The sequence below is a fragment of the Oncorhynchus kisutch genome, linkage group LG19 (assembly GCF_002021735.2).
Source record: "Oncorhynchus kisutch isolate 150728-3 linkage group LG19, Okis_V2, whole genome shotgun sequence".
NCBI classification, from domain to species: Eukaryota; Metazoa; Chordata; class Actinopteri; order Salmoniformes; family Salmonidae; genus Oncorhynchus; species Oncorhynchus kisutch.
In genome coordinates, this window is record NC_034192.2 from 61,180,926 (window position 1) to 61,202,843 (window position 21,918).

Here is a 21,918-nt window from a genome sequence, read left to right on the forward strand (position 1 = left end):
TGGTTTAGCTGTAGCTTTCTGACACAGAGGCTGATTGTAGTGGATCAACAGAGTGGGGAGAGGTGGGAAGAGGTGAGACAAGAGTCCTTCTACAGATCATGGGTTGCGTTCCATGTGTCACCAATAGGGCTCAAAAGTAGGGCGTGTGATGATGTGAGGTGAGAGAGACTACCCCGCAGACAGACAGGGTAGTCTATCTGTGATGATGTGAGGTGAGAGAGACTACCACACAGACAGTCAGGGTAGTCTATCTGTGATGATGAGAGGTGAGAGAGACTACCACACAGACAGACAGGGTAGTCTATCTGTGATGATGTGAGGTGAGAGAGACTACCACACAGACAGACAGGGTAGTCTATCTGTGATGATGAGAGGTGAGAGAGACTACCACACAGACAGACAGGGTAGTCTATCTGTGATGATGTGAGGTGAGAGAGACTACCACACAGACAGACAGGGTAGTCTATCTGTGATGATGTGAGGTCAGAGAGACTACCACACAGACAGACATGGTAGTCTATCTGGGATGATGTGAGGTGAGAGAGACAACCACACAGACAGACAGGGTAGTCTATCTGGGATGATGTGAGTTGAGAGAGACTACCACACAGACAGAGAGGGTAGTCTATCTGTGATGATGTGAGGTCAGAGAGACTACCACACAGACAGACAGGGTAGTCTATCTGTGATGATGTGAGGTGAGAGAGACTACCACACAGACAGACAGGGTAGTCTATCTGGGATGATGTGAGGTGAGAGAGACTACCACACAGACAGACAGGGTAGTCTATCTGGGATGATGTGAGGTGAGAGAGACTACCACACAGACAGACAGGGTAGTCTATCTGTGGTGATGTGAGGTGAGAGAGACTACCACACAGACAGACAGGGTAGTCTATCTGTGATGATGAGAGGTGAGAGAGACTACCACACAGACAGACAGGGTAGTCTATCTGGGATGATGTGAGGTGAGAGAGACTACCACACAGACAGACAGGGTAGTCTATCTGTGATGATGAGAGGTGAGAGAGACTACCACACAGACAGACAGGGTAGTCTATCTGTAATGAGGAAACTGTTGGGCATGAAAAACCCAGCAGCATTGCAGTTCTTGACAAACTCAAACCGGTTCACATTGCACCTACCACCGTAAATACAAAATACAATATAACAAGTAAAACACTGGAATGGTAGTTTTGCAATGGAAGAATGTGCAAAATAGAAATAAAAATAATGGGGTGCAAAGGAGCAAAATAAATAAATAAATAAAATTAAATACAGTTGGGAAAGAGGTAGTTGTTTGGGCTAAATTATAGGTGGGCTATGTACAGGTGCAGTAATCTGTGATGATGAGAGGTGAGAGAGACTACCACACAGACAGACAGGGTAGTCTATCTGTGATGATGTGAGGTGAGAGAGACTACCACACAGACAGACAGGGTAGTCTATCTGTGATGAGGAAACTGTTGGGCATGAAAAACCCAGCAGCATTGCAGTTCTTGACAAACTCAAACCGGTTCACCTTGCACCTACCACCGTACCCTGTTCAAAGCCTTGTCTTTGCCCATTCACCCTCTGAATGGCACACATTTACAATCCATGTCTCAGTTGTCTCAAGGCTTAAAATCCTTCTTTAACTTGTCTCCTCCCCTTCATCTACACTGATTAAAGTGGATTTAACAAGTGGCATCAATAAGGGATAATAGGTTTCACATGGATTACCCTTGTCAGCCCATGTCATGGAAAGGTGTTTTGTACACTCAGCGTATAGCTAGGAGGACTTTGGCTGAGCCTTCATAACTGGGTCAAAGCATTAAACAGTTCTGTTATGGTCCTGTTACCTCAGTGTGAGGGGTAATGTTATGGTCCTGTTACCTCAGTGTGAGGGGTAATGTTATGGTCCTATTACCTCAGTGTGAGGGGTAATGTTATGGTCCTGTCACCTCAGTATGAGGGGTAATGTTATGGTCCTAGTCACCTCAGTATGAGGGGTAATGTTATGGTCCTGTTACCTCAGTATGAGGGGTAATGTTATGGTCCTGTCACCTCAGTATGAGGGGTAATGTTATGGTCCTGTTACCTCAGTGTGAGGGGTAATGTTATGGTCCTATTACCTCAGTGTGAGGGGTAATGTTATGGTCCTGTCACCTCAGTATGAGGGGTAATGTTATGGTCCTAGTCACCTCAGTATGAGGGGTAATGTTATGGTCCTGTTACCTCAGTGTGAGGGGTAATGTTATGGTCCTGTCACCTCAGTATGAGGGGTAATGTTATGGTCCTGTCACCTCAGTGTGAGGTGTAATGTTATGGTCCTGTTACCTCAGTGTGAGGGGTAATGTTATGGTCCTGTTACCTCAGTGTGAGGGGTAATGTTATGGTCCTAGTCACCTCAGTATGAGGGGTAATGTTATGGTCCTGTTACCTCAGTATGAGGGGTAATGTTATGGTCCTGTTACCTCAGTGTGAGGGGTAATGTTATGGTCCTGTCACCTCAGTGTGAGGGGTAATGTTATGGTCCTGTTACCTCAGTATGAGGGGTAATGTTATGGTCCTGTTACCTCAGTGTGAGGGGTAATGTTATGGTCCTGTTACCTCAGTGTGAGGGGTAATGTTATGGTTCTATTACCTCAGTGTGAGGGGTAATGTTATGGTCCTGTCACCTCAGTATGAGGGGTAATGTTATGGTCCTAGTCACCTCAGTATGAGGGGTAATGTTATGGTCCTGTTACCTCAGTGTGAGGGGTAATGTTATGGTCCTGTTACCTCAGTATGAGGGGTAATGTTATGGTCCTAGTCACCTCAGTATGAGGGGTAATGTTATGGTCCTGTTACCTCAGTGTGAGGGGTAATGTTATGGTCCTAGTCACCTCAGTATGAGGGGTAATGTTATGGTCCTGTTACCTCAGTATGAGGGGTAATGTTATGGTCCTGTCACCTCAGTATGAGGGGTAATGTTATGGTCCTGTTACCTCAGTATGAGGGGTAATGTTATGGTCCTGTCACCTCAGTGTGAGGGGTAATGTTATGGTCCTGTTACCTCAGTGTGAGGGGTAATGTTATGGTCCTGTCACCTCAGTGTGAGGGGTAATGTTATGGTCCTAGTCACCTCAGTGTGAGGGGTAATGTTATGGTCCTGTTACCTCAGTATGAGGGGTAATGTTATGGGCCTAGTCACCTCAGTATGAGGGGTAATGTTACTACCCTCCTGTTACCTCAGTATGAGGGTAATGTTACCGTCCTGTCACCTCAGTATGAGGGGTAATATTATGGTCCTGTCACCTCAGTGTGAGGGGTAATGTTATGGTCCTAGTCACCTCAGTATGAGGGGTAATGTTATGGTCCTGTCACTTCAGTGTGAGGGGTAATGTTATGGTCCTGTCACCTCAGTATGAGGGGTAGTGTTATGGTCCTGTCTCTTCAGTTTGAGGGGTAATGTTATGGTCCTGTCACCTCAGTATGAGGGGTAATGTTATGGTCCTGTTACCTCAGTATGAGGGGTAATGTTATGGTCCTAGTCACCTCAGTGTGAGGGGTATTGTTATGGTCCTGTCACCTCAGTATGAGGGGTAATGTTATGGTCCCTTCACCTCAGTATGAGGGGTAATGTTATGTGACAGGTAATGGTGTACATTCTTAGCAGCTTCTCTCTGTTGTTGGATGGTGACCCAAGAGATCAGCAGGAACTGTGTGGAACAAAGGCAGCCCATTTTACAGCAGGCAGTATGAACACACACACACACACACACACACACACACACACACACACACACACACACACACACACACACACACACACACACACACACACACACACACACACACACACACACACACACACACACACCACACACACACGCAGTCTGGCTCCAGTGCACCAGAGGGTCTAAGACAATAATGTGTGGTTGTGGATACTTCACACTGTTCCATTAGAGGGCCATGCCAGAGTATCTCCTCTAAATACACATTAGATAACCCACAGCAACAGATAACCTTCTCTAGGTGTGGACTGCTAACGTTGATAGAAACACATACAAGATATGTTTCGACTATCTGTTGTCAAGTCCGTCACTGATGGCCCTTAGGATCCTTTTTGTTGTTGTTTGTAATCTCGGTCTCTGGTCTCTGACAGACTTGAGTCCAGTTAGTTGCATTTTATGAAGAAAACAATATATATAGGAGGTTGTTCCTTTTTGTTGTGAAAGGGTAAACTTTATCAAAATATATATTTGTTAATTATATTAATATTAATATTAATTAAGACAAATATTTGACATTGTCCCTTTCTTTCAACAATCCCTGAGCTCTGAAACAGCAAAATCTTCTCTCAGCCTCGGGGCAAAATGTAAAGTAGCGTAAAATTAGCTTTAAAACTGCACATTTGTCTCTCTGGCTTATGCTCGGATGTCGCAGGGGGGGCCCTGCGAAACTACGCTATGCTACTGTACGCCATGGCAACAGACATTAGTTTATCCTCCTCAATGAGTCTGAATCTGAGTACCTGCCCAACCCGTCACCAAATACAAACACATTTGGGGCTGTCTGATTGGTCCATAAACCGATGGGTTTTTCCAGAGCCAGAACGAACACAGGTGGATAAAGCGGTTTTAAAAATGAGTAAATGGCTTTGATACTCCGATTGGTTAGAGATGATGATTTTGTTTTGAAACAACGCCCCTCGCCGCCACAAAGTCACCACAAACGACTTCCATGATGGTCGTCTCAGACTGAAGTACGCAGCGAACGACAGAGCAACGGACGAATTTGGTGTCAGGCTAAGTCACTTTATCATCATTTTGTTCTTAACTGACTAGTTAAATATATAAAGGTTAAATAAATAAAAACATGTAAAACACATCATCACAGAAGTGCTGTATTTTATCAACACCTATAGGGGGCAGTGTTTCTTTCATTTCACTTCATCCACAGCTTCTACCTGATTTCCCCATACCAGAAAGTGTAAGTCCCCAAATGGCATGCTATTGGGCTCTGGTCGAAAGTAGTGCACTATATAGGGAATAGGGTGCCATAGGACTCTGGTCAAAAGTAGTGCACTATATAGGGAATAGGGTGCCATAGGACTCTGGTCAAAAGTAGTGCACTATATAGGGAATAGGGTGCTATTTGGGAGGCATGCCAGGGCTCCACTGCCAGAGGACATCCTCAGACACTCAGTAAAACAAGAGACAGTCATTTTCTCTGCTTAACTGATTCCACTGAGCAATGAAACATTTGTATTGACGCCTGCCTTCAATAAGCCATGATGTCTTCTTAGCGTTCTATTCTGTCTGCACTGCAAAGTTGTCTTAATCGGGCCCAGGATAGATAAGTTCCCCCAACTTAATCACACTTGCGATCGATTCGTTCATATATCTTAATCGGGCCCAGGATAGATAAGTTCCCCCAACTTAATCACACTTGCGATCGATAGGTTCATATATCTTAATCGGGCTCAGGATAGATAAATTCACCTAACTTAGTTTTTTACAGTGTTGCTGGCTCACAGCCATGGCCTGCATGAAACCAGTTTCAGTTCAATTCAAATTGTGCAAATGTAATGAAATAATGTTTTCTAGCTTGAGAAACTCTTATTTGAGAAAAGAACCACCCTGACTCTGTCAGTGTTCTTTCTCACATAACAAGGGTTCTGGGCCAGATCTTAAAATGCACTTAGAACAATTAACAAACTGATAGCAAATATTGACGTTGACCATCTTGACGTGTACACACTTGAAATGGATAGACTTTAAACATTTTCAAGCATGCATCTCTGTTTGTGTCCACTGACTGTGAAAATCAACAATATGCCACATTCATGTACATTGGCCCGAGCCTCCATATAGACCTGTGTGCCTTTACTGTTGTCCAACTCATCAATACACAAGGAACATCGCTGCTCTTCCTAGTTAAAGATGTGTTTAAATAATGACATCCATTTTGACAACAATGCTGTAAATGCAGCCCAAAGAGAGCTAGCCTACAGTATGCTTCAGACAGAGCACTCAGCCCAAAGAGAGGTAGCCTACAGTATGCTTCAGACAGAGCACTCAGCCCAAAGAGAGCTAGCCTACAGTATGCTTCAGACAGAGCACTCAGCCCAAAGAGAGGTGGCCTACAGTATGCTTCAGACAGAGCACTCAGCCCAAAGAGAGCTAGCCTACAGTATGCTTCAGACAGAGCACTCAGCCCAAAGAGAGCTGGCCTACAGTATGCTTCAGACAGAGCACTCAGCCCAAAGAGAGGTGGCCTACAGTATGCTTCAGACAGAGCACTCAGCCCAAAGAGAGGTAGCCTACAGTATGTTTCAGACAGAGCACTCAGCCCAAAGAGAGCTAGCCTACAGTATGCTTCAGACAGAGCACTCAGCCCAAAGAGAGCTAGCCTACAGTATGCTTCAGACAGAGCACTCAGCCCAAAGAGAGCTAGCCTACAGTATGCTTCAGACAGAGCACTCAGCCCAAAGAGAGCTAGCCTACAGTATGCTTCAGACAGAGCACTCAGCCCAAAGAGAGGTAGCCTACAGTATGCTTCAGACAGAGCACTCAGCCCAAAGAGAGGTGGCCTACAGTATGCTTCAGACAGAGCACTCAGCCCAAAGAGAGCTAGCCTACAGTATGCTTCAGACAGAGCACTCAGCCCAAAGAGAGCTGGCCTACAGTATGCTTCAGACAGAGCACTCAGCCCAAAGAGAGCTAGCCTACAGTATGCTTCAGACAGAGCACTCAGCCCAAAGAGAGGTAGCCTACAGTATGTTTCAGACAGAGCACTCAGCCCAAAGAGAGCTAGCCTACAGTATGTTTCAGACAGAGCACTCAGCCCAAAGAGAGCTAGCCTACAGTATGCTTCAGACAGAGCACTCAGCCCAAAGAGAGCTAGCCTACAGTATGCTTCAGACAGAGCACTCAGCCCAAAGAGAGGTAACCTACAGTATGTTTCAGACAGAGCACTCAGCCCAAAGAGAGGTGGCCTACAGTATGCTTCAGACTGAGCACTCAGCCCAAAGAGAGGTGGCCTACAGTATGCTTCAGACTGAGCACTCAGCCCAAAGAGAGGTAGCCTACAGTATGCTTCAGACAGAGCACTCAGCCCAAAGAGAGCTAGCCTACAGTATGCTTCAGACAGAGCACTCAGCCCAAAGAGAGGTAGCCTACAGTATGCTTCAGACAGAGCACTCAGCCCAAAGAGAGCTAGCCTACAGTATGTTTCAGACAGAGCACTCAGCCCAAAGAGAGCTAGCCTACAGTATGCTTCAGACAGAGCACTCAGCCCAAAGAGAGGTAGCCTACAGTATGCTTCAGACAGAGCACTCAGCCCAAAGAGAGCTAGCCTACAGTATGTTTCAGACAGAGCACTCAGCCCAAAGAGAGCTAGCCTACAGTATGCTTCAGACAGAGCACTCAGCCCAAAGAGAGCTAGCCTACAGTATGCTTCAGACAGAGCACTCAGCCCAAAGAGAGGTAGCCTACAGTATGTTTCAGACAGAGCACTCAGCCCAAAGAGAGCTAGCCTACAGTATGCTTCAGACAGAGCACTCAGCCCAAAGAGAGCTAGCCTACAGTATGCTTCAGACAGAGCACTCAGCCCAAAGAGAGCTAGCCTACAGTATGCTTCAGACAGAGCACTCAGCCCAAAGAGAGCTAGCCTACAGTATGCTTCAGACAGAGCACTCAGCCCAAAGAGAGGTAGCCTACAGTATGCTTCAGACAGAGCACTCAGCCCAAAGAGAGGTGGCCTACAGTATGCTTCAGACAGAGCACTCAGCCCAAAGAGAGCTAGCCTACAGTATGCTTCAGACAGAGCACTCAGCCCAAAGAGAGGTAGCCTACAGTATGCTTCAGACAGAGCACTCAGCCCAAAGAGAGGTGGCCTACAGTATGCTTCAGACAGAGCACTCAGCCCAAAGAGAGCTAGCCTACAGTATGCTTCAGACAGAGCACTCAGCCCAAAGAGAGCTGGCCTACAGTATGCTTCAGACAGAGCACTCAGCCCAAAGAGAGCTAGCCTACAGTATGCTTCAGACAGAGCACTCAGCCCAAAGAGAACTAGCCTACAGTATGCTTCAGACAGAGCACTCAGCCCAAAGAGAGGTGGCCTACAGTATGCTTCAGACTGAGCACTCAGCCCAAAGAGAGGTAGCCTACAGTATGCTTCAGACAGAGCACTCAGCCCAAAGAGAGGTGGCCTACAGTATGCTTCAGACAGAGCACTCAGCCCAAAGAGAGCTAGCCTACAGTATGCTTCAGACAGAGCACTCAGCCCAAAGAGAGCTAGCCTACAGTATGCTTCAGACAGAGCACTCAGCCCAAAGAGAGGTAGCCTACAGTATGTTTCAGACAGAGCACTCAGCCCAAAGAGAGCTAGCCTACAGTATGTTTCAGACAGAGCACTCAGCCCAAAGAGAGCTAGCCTACAGTATGCTTCAGACAGAGCACTCAGCCCAAAGAGAGCTAGCCTACAGTATGCTTCAGACAGAGCACTCAGCCCAAAGAGAGGTAGCCTACAGTATGTTTCAGACAGAGCACTCAGCCCAAAGAGAGGTGGCCTACAGTATGCTTCAGACTGAGCACTCAGCCCAAAGAGAGGTGGCCTACAGTATGCTTCAGACTGAGCACTCAGCCCAAAGAGAGGTAGCCTACAGTATGCTTCAGACAGAGCACTCAGCCCAAAGAGAGCTAGCCTACAGTATGCTTCAGACAGAGCACTCAGCCCAAAGAGAGGTAGCCTACAGTATGCTTCAGACAGAGCACTCAGCCCAAAGAGAGCTAGCCTACAGTATGTTTCAGACAGAGCACTCAGCCCAAAGAGAGCTAGCCTACAGTATGCTTCAGACAGAGCACTCAGCCCAAAGAGAGGTAGCCTACAGTATGCTTCAGACAGAGCACTCAGCCCAAAGAGAGCTAGCCTACAGTATGTTTCAGACAGAGCACTCAGCCCAAAGAGAGCTAGCCTACAGTATGCTTCAGACAGAGCACTCAGCCCAAAGAGAGCTAGCCTACAGTATGCTTCAGACAGAGCACTCAGCCCAAAGAGAGCTAGCCTACAGTATGCTTCAGACAGAGCACTCAGCCCAAAGAGAGGTGGCCTACAGTATGCTTCAGACAGAGCACTCAGCCCAAAGAGAGCTAGCCTACAGTATGTTTCAGACAGAGCACTTAGCCCAAAGAGAGCTAGCCTACAGTATGCTTCAAATCAAATCAAATCAAATCAAATTTATTTATATAGCCCTTCGTACATCAGCTGATATCTCAAAGTGCTGTACAGAAACCCAGCCTAAAACCCCAAACAGCAAGCAATGCAGGTGGAGAAGCACGGAGCACGGAGCAGACAGAGCACTCAGCCCAAAGAGAGCTAGCCTACAGTATGCTTCAGACAGAGCACTCAGCCCAAAGAGAGGTAGCCTACAGTATGCTTCAGACTGAGCACTCAGCCCAAAGAGAGCTAGCCTACAGTATGCTTCAGACAGAGCACTCAGCCCAAAGAGAGGTAGCCTACAGTATGTTTCAGACAGAGCACTCAGCCCAAAGAGAGGTGGCCTACAGTATGCTTCAGACTGAGCACTCAGCCCAAAGAGAGGTGGCCTACAGTATGCTTCAGACTGAGCACTCAGCCCAAAGAGAGGTAGCCTACAGTATGCTTCAGACAGAGCACTCAGCCCAAAGAGAGCTAGCCTACAGTATGCTTCAGACAGAGCACTCAGCCCAAAGAGAGGTAGCCTACAGTATGCTTCAGACAGAGCACTCAGCCCAAAGAGAGCTAGCCTACAGTATGTTTCAGACAGAGCACTCAGCCCAAAGAGAACTAGCCTACAGTATGCTTCAGACAGAGCACTCAGCCCAAAGAGAGGTAGCCTACAGTATGCTTCAGACAGAGCACTCAGCCCAAAGAGAGCTAGCCTACAGTATGTTTCAGACAGAGCACTCAGCCCAAAGAGAGCTAGCCTACAGTATGCTTCAGACAGAGCACTCAGCCCAAAGAGAGCTAGCCTACAGTATGCTTCAGACAGAGCACTCAGCCCAAAGAGAGCTAGCCTACAGTATGCTTCAGACAGAGCACTCAGCCCAAAGAGAGGTGGCCTACAGTATGCTTCAGACAGAGCACTCAGCCCAAAGAGAGCTAGCCTACAGTATGTTTCAGACAGAGCACTTAGCCCAAAGAGAGCTAGCCTACAGTATGCTTCAGACAGAGCACTCAGCCCAAAGAGAGCTAGCCTACAGTATGCTTCAGACAGAGCACTCAGCCCAAAGAGAGGTAGCCTACAGTATGCTTCAGACTGAGCACTCAGCCCAAAGAGAGGTAGCCTACAGTATGCTTCAGACAGAGCACTCAGCCCAACGAGAGCTAGCCTACAGTATCCTTCAGACAGAGCACTCAGCTTTCTTTCTTTCTTTCTTTCTTTCTTTCTTTCTTTCTTTCTTTCTTTCTTTCTTTCTTTCTTTCTTTCTTTCTTTCTTCCTCTTTCCCTCTGTCTCTCTCTCTCTCTCTCTCTCTCTAGAACAGTGAGCATCACCAAGCACATGCATTGCATCTTTCCATCCCCTAATTGTGCTGTCTGCGTCTGTGTCGAACACACACATCCTGATTCAGCGGGAATGTGAGAGAGGAGAAGGAGGAGGGCCAGTCGTTTACCAATCACAAGGGTTTCCCCCATCTCCCTCCCTCTCTCCCTCTCTCCCTCCCTTCCTCTCTCCCTCACCCCTCCCTCCCTCAGTCTCTAAGCATGTTGGGGGAGGAAAAAGTGCTGGGCAGAGAAAAAAAGTGATAAGCAGCTTTGAAACACATTCCCGCTGAATCAGGATATGTGTGTTCGACACAGACGCAGACAGCACAGCTAGCTCTCTCTCCCCCACAGACACAGAAGCCAGCGAGTGTCTCACAACCAAAGCAAACATAGCCTTATTAACGTGACGAGAGGGAGACTCAGGGAGACACGACTGACTGTCTACTCTCAGGGAGAGGAGGAAGCAGGGGACACTTGACTTCCCAACACCCTGATCCAGAACACCTGGAGGGAGAAAATCCGTCCCTCTGCATACACTGAGGAACACACAACAACAACTACAAGCCTGAGAAGAAGAAGAGAGACCAGCACCAAGGTCTTTCTCTTTCCCTTTCTCTCTTTCTACCTCTCTCTCTCCTGCTGTGGAGCTCATCTCTCCAGTCCCTCAAGGTGCTCTGCTGACCGGGTTTGACTGATCTGCTGTCATCATGTCAGATGGAGAGGAGTGTCTCTCTCCCATCGGTCTGGACTGCTGTTCCTGCTGCCTGGACCTGGCCAACTGTGACGACCCAGCTAGAGGTGGGGGCCAAGGCAGAGGCCAAAGCACCCCTCTGATGGGCAGCCCCACGTCGCTCAGCCACTTCCGCCAGTTCCGTGAGCAGCTGACGTTCCAGAACCAGAACGTGAACACAGACAAGCTGAACAGCATGATGAGGCTGGACTCTCTGGAGTCTGTGGTCAGAGACCCCTGTTACCTGCTCAACGAGGGCATCTGCAACAGCAACATTGACCAGACCACGTTGTCCATCCTGCTGTTCTTCCACAGGTACTGTACTTCACCTCTCTACCTCTCATCCTCATTTACACCTCCACTTTTATTTCATCCTGTTTCTGATACATTAAAAACACCTCAAAAATATCTCTATATTTCACATTATCTCACTAAACATTACAGTGTAATTATTTTTGTAAGTACTGCACAATGTAATAATTAGTGTGATTACTCCTTGTTATATTGTGCTTAGAGCAGTAATCTTACCTGGGTTATGGAAAGGCACAATGACTAACTTCAATACTGTCACTGCGTACAGGGCAGGTAATAACTAAATACACTGTCAGTACTGAAGGGATATCAAATCCAGTTGTATTGGTCACATACACATATTTAGCAGATGTGATGTAGCAAACTGCTTGTGTTCCTAGCACCAACAGTGCAGTGGTATCTATCAAAACAAAAAACGATATTACTGCACTGTTGGAGCTAAGAACATAAGCATTTCGTTACACCCTCCTACTCACTTGTACTGAAAGTTGTTACGTCATCGTTACCCTCCATTCCATCTTTCTGTTCCACTTTCTGATGATGCCATTTTTCAATGTTTATTTACTAGGAATGTATTGGTGATATCCCTGTCATAACCACAAATGACAACAATAATATCATCAACCTAAATGAAAACTAAAATAACGTGACTATTCTACCCTGAATCAAACATCACAATTGACCAATTAGGTTGTTTTTAAAAACTGAGGGCGCTAAGAATGTTGATGATTTGAGAGCTGAACGACAAGTCAACTAGTTTTCATTTAGCCCTCATTTCTACACATAAAGATACAGTTATATATTTCCCTCTCCAATGAATAATAACTTTTCAAAGGACAGAAGACACCCAATTATGAATAAATTATTATTATTAATTATTAGTGTATTTATGAAGTCCTTTTTTTCATCATCAGTTGTCACAAAGAGCTTGTACAGAAACAAGTCTAAAACACCAGCCTAAAACAATGCACATGTAGAAGCACGGTGGCTAGGAACAACTCCCTAGAAAGAGGAGGAACCTTGAAAGGAACCTAGAGAGGAGCCAGGCTCTGAGGAGTGGCCAGTCCTCTTCTGGCTGTGCCGGGTGGAGATTATAACAGAACCAGGTCAAGATGTTCAAATGTTAATGGATGACCAGCAGGGTCAAATAATAATCACAGTGGTTGTAGAGGGTGCAACAGGTCAGCACCTCAGGAGTAAATGTCAGTTGGCTTTTCATAGCCGAGCGTTCAGAGGTCGAGACAACAGGTGCGGTAGAGAAGGAGAGAGAGGGAGGGAGAGAAAGTGAGTTAGAGACTGAGACAGCAGGTCCGGTACAAGGTAGCACGTCCGGTGTACAGGTCAGGGTTCCATAGCCACAGGCAAAACAGCAGAAACTGGATCAGCAGCACGACCAGGTGGACTGGGGACATGAAAAGCCAAGAGTCATCAGGCCAGGTAGTCCTGAGTCTTGGTCCTAGGGCTCAGGTCCTCCAGGATGGAAGAGAGAGAAAGAGATGGGAAACTTAAGTTCACACAGGATGACAGATAAGTCAGGAGAATTACAGCAGATATAACAGACTGACCCTAGCCTTCGGCACATAGACTATTGCAGCATAGATACTGGAGTCTGAGACGGGAGGGGTTGGGGGACACCGTGGCCCTGTCTGACGATACCCCTGGACCGGGCCAACCAGGCAGGATTTAACCCCACTCACTTTGTCAAAGCACAGCCCCCACACAACTAAATGTATATAAACAGACCACCAACTTACTACCCTGAGACAAGGCTAAGTAAAGCCCATGAAATGGGCTTCCTGTCCGGCAAAACTGAACAGGAAGTTCACGTCAGTGACTCAACCCACTCAAGTTGAGTGTAGTGGGGGAAAAAGCCTGGCACTGCGTGACGCATCCCTCTTCTAGGGACGGCATGGTAGAACACCAGTAAGCCCTTCAGAAAAACAGGGAAAAAACAACACAAATCTCTAGAGGTCACTGTAAACACAACGCATCACAAACCTCACTAGGCAGCTTGTGATATTGGACGAGTTTTGAATTAGTTTGGGTGGATTGCAGAAAGCTTATTAAAATCTAAATATACTCCTCTCTCATCATTGCCAAATTGTAAATGTAAACCACAGGTTTGTTTGGAAACATGCTGACGTGTTAGTTGGGATTATAGTTGGCATGCCAGTTCGCATCTCCCTTTGGCAGCACGAACCAACCCTTGGGATGACTTAAACTCAGTTCAAATTAGAGTTAACAGTTTTCCATTAAAACTCTTCCATAGCTTCAGCAGCCATCATTGCTGTACTTCTGATTTATGAAAGGTTTAACAGTACTGTCTGTACACACTTTGTTAGGACTAACAGTACTGTCTGTACACACTTTGTTAGGACTAACAGTACTGTCTGTACACACTTTGAAAGGTACAGATTACAAGTGGCATGTTTTGTTTCTGAGCAGTAAAATGTGAAGGCCTACTGAGACATTATCTGAGCTAAGACCGGGAGGAAGACATTATGTCGACAACGAGTGTCGTTATCAACGGAGACGCCACCTTTGGATTCCATATTCAGTCATAAACTTTTCAGACCCATTGATTTAGTCCACATGGTGTTACGTTACAGCCTTATTCTAGAATTGATTAAATTATTGTTTTTTCTCTCACCCATTTACACATAATAGCCCATAATGACAAAGTGAAAACGTGTTTTTAGAAATGTTTGGAAATGTAGTGAAAATGAAATGCAGATATATCTCACTTACATAAAATATTCATACCCCTGAGTCAATACTTTGTAGAAGCACCTGCGGCAGCGATTACAGCTGTGTGTCTTTCTAAGTCTCTAAGAGATTTCCACACCTGGATTGGGTAATATTTGCCCATTTATTATTTTCTAAATTCTTCTAGCTCTGTGAAATTGGTTGTTTACCACTGCTAGACAACCAATTTGTAGGTGTTGCCATAGATTTTTAAAGTTCATCAAATGTTTACTCCTGAACTTATTTAGTCTTGCCATAACAAATGTTTACTCCTGAACTTATTTAGTCTTGCCATAACAAAGGTTTACTCCTGAACTTATTTAGTCTTGTCTTAACAAAGGTTTACTCCTGAACTTATTTAGTCTTGTCTTAACAAAGGTTTACTCCTGAACTTATTTAGTCTTGTCTTAACAAAGGTTTACTCCTGAACTTATTTAGTCTTGCCATAACAAAGGGGTTAAATACTTTGACTCAAGACATTACAACGTTAGATGTTTTATTAACATTTGGTAACATTTAGAAATACATAATTCCACGTTGACAATATGGGATATTTTGCATAGACCTGTGACAACAACTAAATGTAATCCATTTTAAATTCAGGCTGTAGCACAACAAAATGTGGAAAAAGTCAAGGGGTGTGAATAGTTTCTGAAGGCTCTGGATGTTACTCTTTTGTGATGATATGTAAATGTGTGTGTGTGTGTGTGTGTGTGTGTGTGTGTGTGTGTGTGTGTGTGTGTGTGTGTGTGTGTGTGTGTTGTTTGCCAATGGAACACTATGTTGTCGATGTATTTATGATAGGGTGGGTGTGTCGGGCTGATAGGACTATTGCAGAACAGGGGTCAAAACCTTCTGGCCAAAGCCACTGTGGTCAACTGGTCCTTCCTCTCTCTGTAGAGTTGACCACATTTCCTGCAGAAACGATGATACTTGTTTATGCCAGCCAGTGCTTTAATCATTAATTGGATGAATGCTAAAACACATGATTTGTAGGGGTGTGGTCGTTAAATGCTGCAGGACGGCCATATGCAGCGGTCTGGATTGCAATGGGATGGTGAGAGACGGAGGCAGGGGGTAGTCATGACGAGGACACCAGTCTGCAGACAGAATACTCAGCCTACTACCTGGCACCTCCCTATAGCTGCAGGCCAATCACAGATGGCTAGATAACAACGTGGCATTTGGAACAAGAACTGGCTTGGGGAACGTGTACACCCTGCACTCTGGAACAGGAACTGGCATGGGTAGTTTGTGCACCCTGGCATTTGTCCACAATGACTGGGTCTCCTCTTCCTGCCAACTCAAATGTTGGATTTGTGTGTATTGTGGGTATTACTGCACTGTTGGAGCTAGAAACATAAGCATTTTGCTGCACCTGCGATAACATCTGCAAAATATATGTATTCTACGATACCAATAGAAGGATATGAAAGACTCAAATAGAACCGCTTTTTCTCAACCTTCCTTCCTTCCTCCCTCTCTTTCTTACTTTTATTTCTATTTTATTTGATCTTTCTTTCAGATTTTTGTTTTTTTGTTTTTCAATTTTTCAAAAATATATTTTTCTTTCTTATATATATTTTGCATACATTTTTTGAGGGGTTAGTTCAGCTTTAATTGCAGATAGATTGTTGCTTCCATCAATGTTTAATTGTCTGCATCATTTCCAATCCCCCATATATATGTTTTATAAATGTACAGCGCATATAAATTATGTTTATATTATTTTATATATTTCCCTTTATTTTCCCCTAAAAAATGACAAAATAAAACAATTACAAATGGTAACACACACACACACACACACACACACACACACACACACACACACACACACACACACGCACACACGCACACACACACACACACACACACACACACACACACACACACACACACACACACACACACACACACACACACACACACACACACACACATACACATACACACACATACACACACATACACATACACATACACACATACACATACACATACACATACACACATACACATACACACATACACATACACACATACACATACACACACACACACACACATATACACACACACATACACACACACACATACACATACACACATACACACACACACACATACACACACACACACACACACATACATACACACGTTGTTAGCCAATAACTGAAAATAAAAGATAGTGCCACTCAAAATAGACTCAGGATTCAGACAGATGATGTCCCAAATTACACCCTATTCACTATACTGCTGTTGGATTCAGATATAGAAAGCTCCTCATTATGAAGGAGAGAGAGAGAGATAGAGAGCTTGGTGAGACCGACTCAGGAAAGTGCAGAGATCAAATCAAAGTTTATTTGTCACGTGCGCCGAATACAACAGGTGTAGTAGACCTTACAGTGAAATGCTTACTGACAGGCTCTAACCAATAGTGTGGAGAAAAAAAATATGTAAGTATGTGTGTGTGTGTGTGTGTGTGTGTGTGTGTAGGTAAGTAAAGAAATAAAACAACAGTAAAAAGACATTTGAAAATAAGAGTAGCGAGGCTGTATACAGACACCTGTCAGTCAGGCTTATTGAGGTAGTATGTACATGTGGGTATGGTTAAAGAAACTATGCATATATGATAAACAGATGGTAGCAGAAGGGTAAAAGAGGGGTTGGTGGGTGGCTGGACACAATGCAGATAGCTCGGTTAGCCAATGTGCGGGAGCACTGGTTGGTCGGGCCAATTGAGGTAGTATGTACATGAATGTATAGTTAAAGTGACTATGCATATGAGATAAACAGAGAGTAGCAGCAACGTAAAAGAGGGGTTGGGGGGGGCACACAATGCAAATTGTCCGGGTAACCATTTGGTTACCTGTTCAGGAGTCTTATGGCTTGGGGGTAAAAACTGTTGAGAAACCTTTTTGTCCTAGACTTGGCACTCCGGTGCCGCTTGCCATGCGGTAGTAGAGAGAACAGTCTATGACTGGGGTGGCTGGGGTCTTTGACAATTTTCAGGGCCTTCCTCTGACACCGCCTGGTGTAGAGGTCCTGGATGGCAGGCAGCTTAGCCCCAGTAATGTACTGGGCCGTACGCACTACCCTCTGTAGTGCCTTGCGGTCGGAGGCCGAGCAATTGCCGTACCAGGCAGTGATGCAACCAGTCAGAATGCTCTAGATGTTGCAGCTGTAGAACCTTTTGAGGATCTCAGGACCCATGCCAAATCTTTTTAGTTTCCTGAGGGGGAATAGGTTTTGTTGTGCCCTCTTCACAACTCTCTTGGTGTGTTTGGACCATTCTAGTTTGTTGTTGATGTGGACACCAAGGAATTTGAAGCTCTCAACCTGCTCCACTACAGCCCCGTCGATGAGAATGGGGACGTGCTCGGTGCTCCTTTTCCTGTAGTCCACAATCATCTCCTTAGTCTTGGTTATGTTGACGGATAGGTTGTTATTCTGGCACCACCCGGCCAGGTTTCTGACCTCCTCCCTATAGGCTGTCTCGTCGTTGATCATCCTACCACTGTTGTGTCGTCTGCAAACTTAATGATGGTGTTGGAGTCGTGCCTGGCCATGCAGTCGTGGGTGAACAGGGAGTACAGGAGGGGACTGAGCACGCACCCCTGGGGAGCTCCAGTGTTGAGGATCAGCGTGGCAGATGTGTTGCTAACTACCCTCACCACCTGGGGGCGCCCCGTCAGGAAGTCCAGGATCCAGTTCCAGAGGGAGGTGTTTAGTCCCTGGATCTTTAGCTTAGTGATGAGCTTTAAGGGTACTATGGTGTTGAACGCTGAGCTGTAGTCAAGATACAGTAATGGTGTTTTAATGAACTTGTTGAGTTACAGCATTGTTGTGACTGTGTTAATGGATGTTGGTGCTCTGCCAGGAGATGCCTGGCAACAGTGTAGTGTCCTTGTTATATGGTGGTGTGTGTGTGTGTGTGTGTGTGTTTGTGTGTGTGTGTGTGTGTGTGTGTGTGTGAGGTGTTCCCCTGTTCTCTCTCTGTATGTCTGGTTCAGAGTACCATCAGGAGCCATCTGTACATGCTCTCTCAACGACCCAAACGGAGTCACTCTCAGTGGGGGACAGCTGTCGCTGTGGACCTCTTCACCACATCACCAGCCAGGCTCTGTCAGTGGGGCCACATCACCAGCCAGGCTCTGTCAGTGGGGCCACATCACCAGCCAGGCTCATACAGAGGTCCTCTCATACAGATATCTACTCATGAAGAGATCTACTCATACAGATATCTACTCATACAGATATCTTCTCATACAAAGATCTACTCATACAAAGATCTACTCAGGAAGAGATCTACTCTTAGAGATCTACTCTTAGAGATCTACTCTTAGAGATCTACACTTAGAGATCTACTGTTAGAGATCTACTCTTACAGAGATCTTCTCATACAGACATCTTCTCATACAGAGATCTACTCATACAGAGATATTTTCATACAGACATCTACTCATACAGAGATCTACTTAACAGATATCTTCTCATACAGAGATATTCTCATACAGAGATCTACTCATACAGAGATCTTCTTATACAGAGATCCAGCTAAGACTAATTCAACAAGTCCAGTATGTTCCTACACTAACTGTCCATGTTGTGTAGCAGCCACTCTGGGCTTGTAAGGCCATGAAGGATGTCAATGGTAATGTCATGAGTAGATACTGTCAATAGTAGTAGAGTAGTACTGAGTAGATACTGTCAATAGTAGTAAAGTAGTACTGAGTAGATACTGTCAATAGTAGTAAAGTAGTACTGAGTAGATACTGTCAATAGTAGTAAAGTAGTACTGAGTAGATACTGTCTATAGTAGTAGAGTAGTACTGAGTAGATACGGTCTATAGTAGTAGAGTAGTACTGAGTAGATACTGTCTATAGTAGTAGAGTAGTACTGAGTAGATACTGTCTATAGTAGTAGAGTAGTACTGAGTAGATACTGTCTATAGTAGTAGAGTAGTACTGAGTAGATACTGTCTATAGTAGTAGAGTAGTACTGAGTAGATACTGTCTATAGCAGTAGTACTGAGTTGATACTGTCTATAGTAGTAGAGTAGTACTGAGTAGATACTGTCTATAGTAATAGAGTAGTACTGAGTAGATACTGTCTATAGTAGTAGAGTAGTACTGAGTAGATACTGTCTATAGCAGTAGTACTGAGTAGATACTGTCTATAGCAGTAGAGTAGTACTGAGTAGGTACTGTCTATATTAGTATAGTACTGAGTAGATACTGTCTATAGTTGTGGAGTAGTACTGAATAGATACTGTCTAAAGCAGTAGTACTGAGTAGATACTGTCTATAGTAGTAGAGTAGTACTGAGTAGATACTGTCTATAGCACTAGAGTAGTACTGAGTAGATACTGTCTATAGTAGTAGAGTAGTACTGAGTAGATACTGTCTATAGTAGTAGAGTAGTACTGAGTAGATACTGTCTATAGTAGTAGAGTAGTACTGAGTAGATACTGTCTATAGCAGTAGTACTGAGTAGATACTGTCTATAGTAGTAGAGTAGTACTGAGTAGATACTGTCTATAGTAGTAGAGTAGTACTGAGTAGATACTGTCTATAGTAGTAGAGTAGTACTGAGTAGATACTGTCGGAAGGCAGTCCCTGGTTCAAATCCAGGCTTCATCACATCCGGCCGTGATCGGGAGTCCCATAGGGCGGAGCACAATTGGTCCAGCGTGGTTAGGGTTTGGCCGGGGTAGGCCGCCATTGTAAATAAGGAATTTGTTCTTTAACTGACTTGCCTAGTTAAATAAAGGTTAAATAAAGTACTGAGTAGATTCTGTAAATAGAAAAAGGGAGATTACTGATATGCTGACCTCACCATTCTTTTGTCCTTGAAGCGATAAACCTAATAATCTGAGACAGTTTAAGCTCCAAGGGTCATTGTATGAATCAGCTGCTGTTCCTACTGTCCACTGGAATTGTTGCAGAGCCTTCACTGCCTCGTGACCCAGTCTATGGGTCTCAGCTCTGTGTTGACCTCTCACCATGGACCAGTTCACTTGTTGAATAAACTTCTGTTTACATCTAAGAATGACAAACTCTCTGTGTCTTGCTCTGTTGATATAAAAAAGATTGATTGATTCTTGGAATTGACTGGTAGAGCAGGAGGGAAGTAAATAGAGAGAGAGTACATTACTGAGGTCAAAACCCGACAGAAAGAGTTGACCTCATTATCTCTGTGAAGAACATGTTATCTCCCTCAGTGGTCCAGAGGATTCCATCTTTTTGAGGACACAGATGACTTTTATTTTTAAATATTTTTTAGCAGGACTCAACTCTGTCATACTGATATGACTTCAGTCTTGGGCAGAATTCCACAAAAGGATTAAATGAAAACTGTCCCACCCATTGGTACAGTCATTTACCTAACAAGCGTAGTACAAAGCCAACACCCTCGGAGGTAATATTAATCAGCATTGCATGCCAGCGACAGGGCTTCATCACCGGATCAATTAACCAAACAGATACAAAAAAATAAAATAAAATTGGCCAACGTCAAAAGAGACAAGGGAGTGCCACCAACACCCATCCATTTCTTATTTTATCAGGTCTACCTGTTGGTGCAACTCCTGACATCTAGCTATGGGTGTTCTAGTTGGCATGGAAGGGAGTTATTTAAATTCAGTGGCAGAGGTTAAGTGGTGATAGCTGGCTGTAGTGTGTGTGTGTGTGTGTGTGTGTGTGTGTGTGTGTGTGTGTGTGTGTGTGTGTGTGTGTGTGTGTGTGTGTGTGTGTGTGTGTGTGTGTGTGTGTGTGTGTGTGTGTGTGTGTCTGTGTGTGTGTGTGTGTGTGTGTGTGTGTGTGTGTGTGTGTGTGTGTGTGTGTGTGTGTGTGTGTGTGTGTGTGTGTTGTATGTGTAGTGGTAGAGTGGTGATAGCTGGCTGTAGTGTGTGTGTGTGTGTTGTGGTAGAGTGGTGATAGCTGGCTGTAGTACTGGCCCACACGCCAGTCTTATCTGCTTGTACTCCGGCTCAGTCTGGCACGTATTAAAGATAATGAAACAGGCTGTAAACACAACACACTGTCAACATACACAACACCAGCCATCCAGACTGTAAACACAACACACTCCTGTCAACATACACAACATCAGCCATCCAGGCTGTAAACACAACACACCCTTGTCAACATACACAACACCAGCCATCCAGACTGTAAACACAACACACCCCTGTCAACATACACAACATCAGCCATCCAGACTGTAAACACAACACACTCCTGTCAACATACACAACATCAGCCATCCAGACTGTAAACACAACACACTCCTGTCAACATACACAACACCAGCCATCCAGACTGTAAACACAACACACTCCTGTCAACATACACAACATCAGCCATCCAGACTGTAAACACAACACGCTCCTGTCAACATACACAACACCAGCCATCCAGACTGTAAACACAACACACTCCTGTCAACATACACAACATCAGCCATCCAGACTGTAAACACAACACACCCCTGTCAACATACACAACATCAGCCATCCAGACTGTAAACACAACACACCCCTGTCAACATACACAACATCAGCCATCCAGGCTGTAAACACAACACACCCCTGTCAACATACACAACATCAGCCATCCAGGCTGTAAACAC

General features: G+C 45.0%; 1 protein-coding gene across 1 annotated transcript in view; it reads left to right on the forward strand.

Moving 5' to 3' along the window:
- Positions 1-10,741: 10,741 nt before the first annotated feature.
- The window catches only part of LOC109865041 (uncharacterized), a 61,548-nt gene continuing 50,371 nt past the window's right edge, over positions 10,742-21,918 (forward strand). Inside the window, exon 1 of the mRNA XM_031797588.1 lies at positions 10,742-11,540. Coding sequence (XP_031653448.1) covers positions 11,203-11,540 — 338 coding nt within the window. The 5' untranslated portion in view covers positions 10,742-11,202. The remainder of the gene's footprint in view (positions 11,541-21,918) is intronic.